General features: G+C 36.0%; 1 protein-coding gene across 1 annotated transcript; it reads right to left on the bottom strand.

Annotated features, from left to right (window-relative positions):
- Positions 1–3,683: 3,683 nt before the first annotated feature.
- Positions 3,684–8,964, bottom strand: LOC11438455 (chaperone protein ClpC, chloroplastic). Its single transcript, XM_003630534.4, has 10 exons — positions 8,799–8,964; positions 7,818–8,411; positions 7,378–7,493; positions 7,134–7,256; positions 6,843–7,028; positions 6,436–6,651; positions 5,976–6,193; positions 5,608–5,683; positions 5,433–5,522; positions 3,684–5,155 (listed from the first exon to the last, which is right to left on the bottom strand). Exons 2-10 carry the CDS (start codon positions 8,392–8,394, stop codon positions 3,977–3,979), a joined length of 2,781 nt encoding a protein of 926 aa, XP_003630582.1. The 5' UTR covers positions 8,395–8,411; positions 8,799–8,964; the 3' UTR covers positions 3,684–3,976.
- Between the last annotated feature and the right edge of the window lie 553 nt (positions 8,965–9,517).

The raw sequence follows: 9,517 nt of genomic DNA, 5'->3' as shown, positions 1-9,517 counted from the left end.
ACTAAAATAGATAACAGCATAGTATATAAGGGATCAGTTTGAGATGTTTTTAGTTATGGGTCATTGTGAAAAAAAGAATTAAGTTAAAAGACCGAATGATCAATTAAATCAATCTTGTATGTGTTTTTAATCCAGTCTGTTAATTGAACTCTAATACAAATATTCCCTTTTGTCCCGTGAGCATAACTCAGTTGGTAGGACAATGCATTATTATATGCAGTGATCGGAGTTCGAACTCCGGACACCTCCCACTTATTCACCTTATAAGATGAATTCTAACCACTAGGCTACCTGACAAATAAAAACAAATATTCCTAATGAAAAATTCAAATTATCCTATTTTTTTGGTTACAAAATTATCCTATTATAATCATATTCTTTCTTCACGTCAAATGTCAAAATGTGAATGAGGGAATTCTTTTTATGTGCATTGAATACATTAAATTGTTTTAACCTCGTTCTCTTTTACTATTAGTATATTAAAGCATACCCCATTTTTTTTCATTTGGTATATTTTTGTTCATTTCTACAAATATCTCCACATAATCTCTGACATATGAGATCATTCTTTGATCAAAAGTGGTTACATAAATGAGTTTTCTCCTTTTGGCCTTGAATCATTTTTCGCCTTTTATAGGATGAATAACCACTTTTTAGTATTCAGTTTTTCAAGTCTGATTGTAATTATGTGCTGTGGATTGAATATGAGTACATTTTGTTCTACATACAGGCTGGGTTGGGTTCTTATTCTTGTTATCATTTTAACATATTAGGTTTATTTTTTAATGCTAAACTGATTTTTGTGTGAGACATGTATGGTGTGTCATATCTTTTTTTTTTTTTTTTTTTGCTAGAATTCACAATTTAATTATGGAGAAGTGGTGTGTCCGGGGTTCAAACTCAGACCCTACATATAATATGTAATATCCCTACCGACTGAGCAAAACTCCGGTGTGTCATATCTTCTATTGAAATCACGTTATCATCTTCAATTAAGGCATCTTTTGCTTCATGGGTTTGTGGTGCATCCATGTTGCTCTCATTTTGGAAAAATGTCAAGAATGAGAAAGATAGATAATAATGTAAAACAGGAAAACTAAATAGTTACTCCCGTTTGTCTACAAATTTTGATTCTTACCATTTGAGGGACAATTTTATCTCAATGATTCCATCAAGAGAAGATTTGGTTCATCAAGTAGAGAGGAATTTTATTTTGTAACATTTGCTTTAATTTTGTCAAATGTGGTTGATTTCTTAAGATGCAGCTATCAAATGAGTTGATTTGTATAAATTTTAGTCCTTACAAAAAAAAAAAACTAAACGCACATTTTAGTCTCGAGTAGGCATGGCAATGGGGCAGGGTGGGGACGGGTTTTACCTTTTCCGTCCTCATATCCGATTCTCATATACTTATCCGTTATCCTACCCATATCCAACGAGGATGAGAAATTGAATCTCATCCCCGTCTCCGACGGGTTCGGGTATCCCCATCCCCATCCCCGTATCGAATAATTTTTTTTAATAAAAAATAGAAGTTTTTTTGCATCCCAAGAGCAACATTGTAATACATTATCCAACAATATTCTCACTTTAACATTTGTTAGACTGAATGATTTAGTTGATCCTTTAAATATCAATGGTAGTTTTTATTAACATGACATATCAACATAAAGTAATTTTTTACATTTGGGACGGATATGGGTATGGGTTCGGGATGGGTACCTATATACCCGTTATCCGTCTCATACCCGTGTTTTGAAATCGGGGAAAACATATACCCATACCCAAACCCAGTCAAAACGGGAAAAACCCGTCAAATTGGGTTTGGTTCAGGCGAGTAACCGCGGGTATGGGTTTTGTTGTCATACCTAGTCTCGAGAACATCTTCCTTTAACATTTTTAAGGACCAAAAATGATGACGGAAATTTTTTACAAAGACTAAAAATGATGATGTAAAATTTTACAGTGACAAGAAATACTAAAGAAAAATATAGCACAACATTAATATAGCACAAAGAATTTAATAATACTTTTCAGGCTTAAGTGCAATTTTGCCACCCCTATTTTGACTGAATCTGAATTTTATCCCTCCAATTTTAAAATTCGGAATATTACCCCAATTTAATGTTTTTTGGAATTTTGCCCCCCACCACATTAAAGTGCATTTTGGCTGATGTGGCAATGATGATATGGATTTTAAAATATTATCTTATTATCCACCTAATTAATTATTTAAATTAAATATTTTTTAATTACAAAATTTAATTTTTCTTTTAAAACGAAAAAAAAACTTTAAAAAATACCATAAAATTAAAAAAAAAAAGTCTGAAAAATACTAGAAAATAGAGATAAAATGTAGGGAAAAAAAATTAGAATAAACGAAAAAAATCCATTAAAAAAGGAAGAAAGGATTGGAAAGGATTTTTATACGCAAATATAAGGAAAAGGATTTTTTTTTTTTTTTTGAAGGAAAATATAAGGAAAATGATATTTTGAAGGAAATTATTATTATTATTATTTTAAGTTACATTTTTTATTTATTATTTTTTTATCTTTTTTTTTAATTCAGAATATTTTATATAAATAATTTAAATAGGTGGATATATTTTTAATATTATTTAACCATATCAGCATCGCCGCATCAGCCAACTCCTGAAATTTTTTGAATTGAAGGGGTAAAATTCCGATTTTTAAAATAAGGGGGCCAAAATTATTATGCATAACTAAGTTGTTATAAGCACTTAACTAAGTTGTTTATCCGAACATGACTAACATCATTTTGCAATAGAAGCACTATTACGGGCAAAGTTATTATGCATAAGTCATTTCCTTATGCACCCTGCATAAACACTTCACAACCATCACATGTTGGATCTCATCTTCGCTGTTTGATTCGCCATCATCGTCACCGTCCGTGGCGGATCATGCAACTCCTCTGATTTTTGTTTCTTCTCCGAAAATCTCAACCTCGCCGCCCCCTCTCATCTCTCCACCTCCGGCGATCCATTCTCCAGCAAGAATTGGCGCCGCTCCGTTGAACACTACGCCTCTATTTTCCAGGATCTCATCGGAGAAGGCTCACTTTTGCCGAATTCTAAAGCTCTGTGCATTGACACTCCCATCGAAGAAGATGTGTTAGCGTTGAAGGAAATCGGCGTTGTGGACTCCGTCGGAATATTCAAGAAACCGTCACCGCCGTTGATTATTCAAGGAGAAGGACGGAAACATCCATTTCCCGGTGATTCCTTTGATTTTGAATTCTCCGATAAAGGCGGTTTGTAAGAATTCGTTAAACCGGCGGAATTCGCTGGCAAGATATGCAGAACTCTCCGACCGGAGGATTCTTAGCGGTTCACACGACGGCGAGAGATCCATACAACTTCAATTCATTTCTTGAATTATTCAATTGTTGTGAATTGATCAGAAGAAGAGAAATCAACGATCTTGATTCATCAACAATTCTTGAAATTTTGATGAAAAAGAAAATTCAAAACCATTAAGTACGTGGTTTTGGAGTACAACTCACAGAAACCATTTCCACTGCAAAATGGTTTTGGCATAATGGACTGGGATTTATGCAGGGTGCATAAGGATTCCTTATGCATGATAACCGCACCCCACTCTTACCACTATCATCCGCCAATGTCATATATTTATTGTTTTAAATTAAACATATTGCGATATAAACTATCTAAAAATAGTTTTTACAGACTCCCTTAGGAAATACATAATGTGAGACCACCAAACCCCTAGCACTTGTAAAATCACTTTGAAATGCTGGGCTTTCATTAAGAATTGAAATTGTTCAATTATGCAGCCGATCCAAGGTCCCCAACCATTTTCTACTTTGCTTTGTTGGCTATGGCCAAAACTTGCCTTAGACTACCAATAGTCAAATAAAAAGCTTTATGTTCATCAACAACAAAACAGACTATGGCTCTTAAAACAAGTACACAACTTGGCAAAGATGACCATATTACACAGGAAGAGCATCTGGCAATGAATCTGGAGCACCAGTACTACCGTTGAGTACAATCACGTTTCCATCAGAATCAGCATCCACTATAACAGAGTCGCCCTCTTTAATCTCCCTAGCAAGCATCTTTTCAGCCATGCTGTCCTCCAAAAGTCGCATTATGGCTCGTCTTAGAGGCCTGGCCCCATAACTAGGATTATAACCTTCGTCGACCACTCTCTCCCTAAATCTCTCTGTCACTGAGAGCTCAATCTCTTTGGTTTTCAGTCTCTCGAACACCTCCTTCAGCATTATATCTGCTATCTCCTTAACCTCCAGTTTAGTGAGTTGCCTGAAAACAATCATTTCATCAAGCCTATTCAAGAACTCTGGCCTAAAGTATTGTTTCAGCTCTTCGGTCACCAAGCTCTTGATTCTGTTATAACTGCTGTCCTTCTCATCATAGTCAAGGTCAAATCCTATGCGACGGCCTCCTTTCTCGATCACACTGCTTCCAACATTTGATGTCATTATAAGAAGTGTGTTCTTGAAGTCCACAGTTCTTCCCTTACTATCTGTTAGCCTCCCATCTTCCAGGATTTGAAGCATCATGTTGAAGACATCAGGATGGGCTTTCTCAATCTCATCAAAGAGTACAACCGTGTAGGGACGACGCCGAACTGCCTCAGTCAGTTGACCACCCTCAGTATAACCAACATATCCTGGAGGTGAACCAATGAGTTTGGAGACTGTGTGCCTTTCCATGAATTCACTCATGTCAAGACGAATCATGGCTTCTTCAGATCCAAAGTAGTATGAGGCCAGTGCCTTGGCCAACTCAGACTTCCCCACACCAGTAGGGCCAGAAAAGATGAAGCTGGCAATTGGCCTGTTAGGGTTCTTAAGTCCAACACGAGCTCGACGGATAGCCCTGCTAATGGCTTCTACTGCTTCATGCTGACCAATAATGCGTTTGTGTAATGTGTCTTCCATCTTGAGAAGACGATCAGATTCGTCAACCGAGACTTTGTCAACAGGGATACCAGTCCAGGAGGCGACAATATGTTGTATGTCAACTTCAGTCACAAGTGCACCTACATCTCCTGCCTCACTCTCTGCCTTGTTCATCTCCTTGTTTTTTTCTATAAGTGCTGATATCTGAGTCTTGAGATCCATTTCTTTATCCCTTAGCTCTCCAGCCTATTCAGAAATTAAGGTATCATCAGCCCACTATTTATTAGCCAGAAAGTAAAAGAATTTGGAGATATATAATTGAAGGAACAAACCACTACAATGTCTTCAAACAAACAAAAATAGAGAACAAAGCCGCTATAGAACTTCAGGAAAGATAAAAACAGCCTTACGTGGCTTACTTTTCTTCTTAGAAAAATACAAAGTAATCTCATTGGAAAGAAGGTGGTTGAGTATCCTAAAAATGTTTACATTAAAGTTTACAAGTTTTAAATTAAAGCATTACCTTTTCAAATTCTTGGTTGCGAACAGCTTCATCTTTCTCCTTTACTATCTGCCTAACCTCCTTTTCAAGACCTCTTGCCTCTTCAGGTAACTGCAAGTATGTAAATCTGGCACAATTAGCTCAACAATAGACGAGAAAAGAACTGCTGGTTCAGGGATTGGTGGATGAACAATACCTGTGCATGTTGAAGTCGGACTCGGGAACCAGCTTCATCAATCAAATCTATAGCTTTGTCAGGCAAAAATCGATCGCTGCAAAAGTCATAATTATTTTATGAGTGAGAAAACACTTGAATAAACAGCAAGTAGAAGATAACAAGATAGAAGAAGGTGCAGTTTGATTCATTCCCATACAACAACTATGTGAGAGTTCCAAAATAATGTTGTAAAACAATTCAAAGGCATAATACTAAATTCCAGAAGATTAACTTCGGTTTAAAAATTCCCATGTAACACCAGAACTATAAAAAAATTCTCTTTTCCATATCATAAATTAAAATTGAAAAGGGGCAGAGAATGTGCATAAATATAAATTATGACCAACCTAATATATTGATGTGACAGCTCTGCAGCAGCTACAAGAGCCTCATCAGTATAACGGAGCTTGTGGTGAATCTCATAGCGCTCTCTAAGTCCTTTCAGTATTTGTATGGTTTCAGGAACAGTTGGCTCTGGCACTTTAACAGGTTGGAATCGCCTCTCCAAAGCTGGATCTTTTTCAATGTGCTTCCTATATTCATCTAGAGTTGTGGCTCCTATACACTGCATAAGTATTTTAAATATGCCTTCAGTCTTTACATTTCATAGACAATCCAAAGTGATCATTAAGAATTTTAAATTTTTAAAACTATTGATTAAAAATGAACAGTGAAAATGTGTACACTTTTTTATAGATTAAAGTATTCCAAAACTAATTATTGAAAACTTCTGCAAAAATATTTTCATTGATCTGCAAGTCAAAAGTGCAGCGTATCCATTTTTGAGATGTCAAAAGAAAACATTACCTGTAGTTCACCTCTAGCAAGAGCTGGTTTCAATATGTTTGCCGCATCAATTGCCCCTTCAGCTGCTCCTGCTCCAATTAGAGTGTGCACTTCATCAATGAAAAGTATTATTTCATCGCTTTGTTTGATTTCCTCCATTAGTTTTTTCAATCTTTCTTCAAATTCTCCACGGTATTTAGTTCCAGCTACAAGTAGACCCATATCTAGGGTTATAACCTGCATCATGCAGAACAAGGCTTTCACGTCATTCAGGACACCCAAAAGCACTAAAATTCAACATCTAAGAATTATAATCAGATCAAGATTGAGCAAGTTAAACATGTTCAAGGTGCTGAAAATGAAAGAGCAAACCCCTTGAATAAAATCAAAACCAATTTATGGACTAGAGATAGAAACAAAACACCAACCTTCTTTCCCTCTATGGTTTCGGGGACATCACCATTTGCAATCCGTTGAGCAAGACCTTCAGCAATTGCTGTCTTTCCGACACCAGGTTCCCCAATAAGACAAGGATTATTTTTGGTACGGCGACCCAAGATTTGAGTGACACGTTCAATTTGTGGCTGCCTACCCACAACAGGATCTAATTTTCCCTGGGATTTTGACATCATCACGAAAGAGAAAAATTAGTAAGCATCAACACAGAATGAGGGATCATCTACAATCTGTCATGAAGAAAACTACGAATTGTAAGTTACCTCCTCTGCTAGCTTGGTCAAATTGGTGCCATACTCCTCCAAAGTTGGCATCTTATTGTTACTACTTCCAGAGCCAACAGTAGCCCCAACACTATCAGCACCCTCACCAACCATGCGAATAACCTGTTCCCATCAAATGGAGTACAAGATTAACACACAAAAACATAAATTCAGATGAAAAGTGAAAGCATGTTCTTATATAATAAAAATACATAAAAGGAATAAATGATGACATAATACTTGCCTGGGTGCGAATATTAGTTGGGTCGGCACCCAAATTTTCAAGAACACGTGCTGCCACACCTTCACCCTCTCGAAGAAGACCCAAAAGCAAGTGCTCAGATCCGATATAATTGTGACCTAGAAATTCCAAAATGTAAGCCAAACTTTCAGCAAGCACAAGCAAAGTATTGCACGTGAATACTAATTTTTAAACACTCCAAATAAAATAAAACATAAGAGCGGAAAGACCGGACAAAAAATAAATCACGCCAATTCATAGATAAATTTCAACTTACTTTGAATGAATTTAATTCAAATTGGTGAACCAACAGATCACTCAAAGCAAAAATCAAGTCATGTTTGGAATATATCATACAAATAATAAGTCGTGAACACATTTTTGTAAACAAGATAATTGATTAGATATGCAAAACGACATTATAAAAGTATGCTATTGTTTACCAAGTTGACGAGCTTCCTCCAATGAGAGTTCCAAAACTCTCTTGGCACGCGGAGTAAACGGAATCTCAACAGCGACAAAACCACTGCCCCTTCCAATTATCTTCTCTACCTCGACACGTGCATCTTTTAGGTTAATCCCCATAGACTTCAAAACCTTAGCCGCAATACCAGTTCCTTCACCAATAAGACCCAATAGAATCTGTTCAGTTCCAACAAAATTGTGTCCCAGCCGCCTTGCTTCCTCCTGAGCCAACATAATAACTTTGATAGCTTTCTCCGTAAAACGCTCAAACATGGCTTTAGTAACACATCTACTACCTCTACCACCCTTAGCTCGATTAGTACCAATCTGAGTGAGCACCTTAGAATGAAAATCTTGGCCAGGTCTCAACATTGAATCCAAAGAATTCAAAGTACGTAATCCCGAGTAACTGGACAGTCTGGGTGAAGCAGTTCGTGTGGTAAACATCATTCTGACAGACCTTCTTGATCTAGCTGCTCCCTTGTTGTTATTGACATGCCTTCGACCAGCCACTAGACCAGGGACATTAATCGACTGCGCCAAAGCCCTAGACATGATTCCTGGATTGTTCACTACATTTCATCCATAAAAAAGCATATTAGCAGACAATTAATTCACATACTCCATTCAGAAAACTAAATATGTTCTTGCTTTCTAACCCTAAACATTGTAATACAAGAATCATAAACAGTTACATGCTACTTAGCTTCATAATTTCAGATTCCTCGAATTTAATCAATCACTATATTCAGCAAGTATTGTAACAATATAAAGACATAGAAATCAGCGTGTTGATTTTACAATTGAAATAAACTTAATGATAAAACATAAAAACATTGAAGCAAAAACCTAGTGATACAGAAGCAAGTTCCAAAACCTAATTGAAGTAGCGTACACAGAAACAATGAAATTAAAAATTAAATACGATAAAATAAAAGGAAAAGGAAAGAGAAACTCACCAGAAGCTTCTTGACTGAAGGGAATATCCAATAGTGATGAATTCAACGAAAATTCGAAGGAAAAGAAATTGGAAGAAAGAAAGTAAAGGGAAAATGGTGTCTAGGTTTGGTTTCAAAGGGGGCGAGAGAGGGAGGAAAGAAGAAGATAAAATGAAAACTGAAGTTGAACAGCAACTAATAATAAATATTTATATCTACGATGACGATGTTATTATGTTTATGTTTCTTTAACACACAAGTTCTACGATGTCGTTTTGATGTTTTGTTTCAAAACACAACACTCTTACGTGTTCAATTATCATTCGTTCCACCAGTGTTCTATAACGTGCCACGTAATCATTCTTTCTTCTTTTTTTTTTTTTTTTTTTTGTTACAAATCATTCATTCAATTTCACAAAAAATGAGAGAAAAAAATAAAAATGTACCAAACCTGCATCCTGGATTAATACAAACACCTACCTAGATCGATATCTGTATAATGTATATGTATCTGCTTGTGCAAACCGATTTTGTTCGTAGGAAACATTTCAAGCAACCTTTTGTTGGATATTTGTCATTTCTTAAAATATTTTTTGTTGTTTTCAATTTGATTTTCAAACAAGTAAAAGACCCAACCAAGCAATTTGGCTCAAATACTTCATGAGCTCTATCAATGATCACCTATTCAAAAGAATCTAAGTTTGAAAATTAAAGCTTTTTTCTCTTGATAATGGGATGGT

Source organism: Medicago truncatula, chromosome 8, assembly GCF_003473485.1.
Source record: "Medicago truncatula cultivar Jemalong A17 chromosome 8, MtrunA17r5.0-ANR, whole genome shotgun sequence".
Classification (NCBI taxonomy): Eukaryota; Viridiplantae; Streptophyta; class Magnoliopsida; order Fabales; family Fabaceae; genus Medicago; species Medicago truncatula.
Note: the sequence above shows the minus strand (reverse complement) of the source record. Positions and strands in the feature narration are given on the sequence as shown.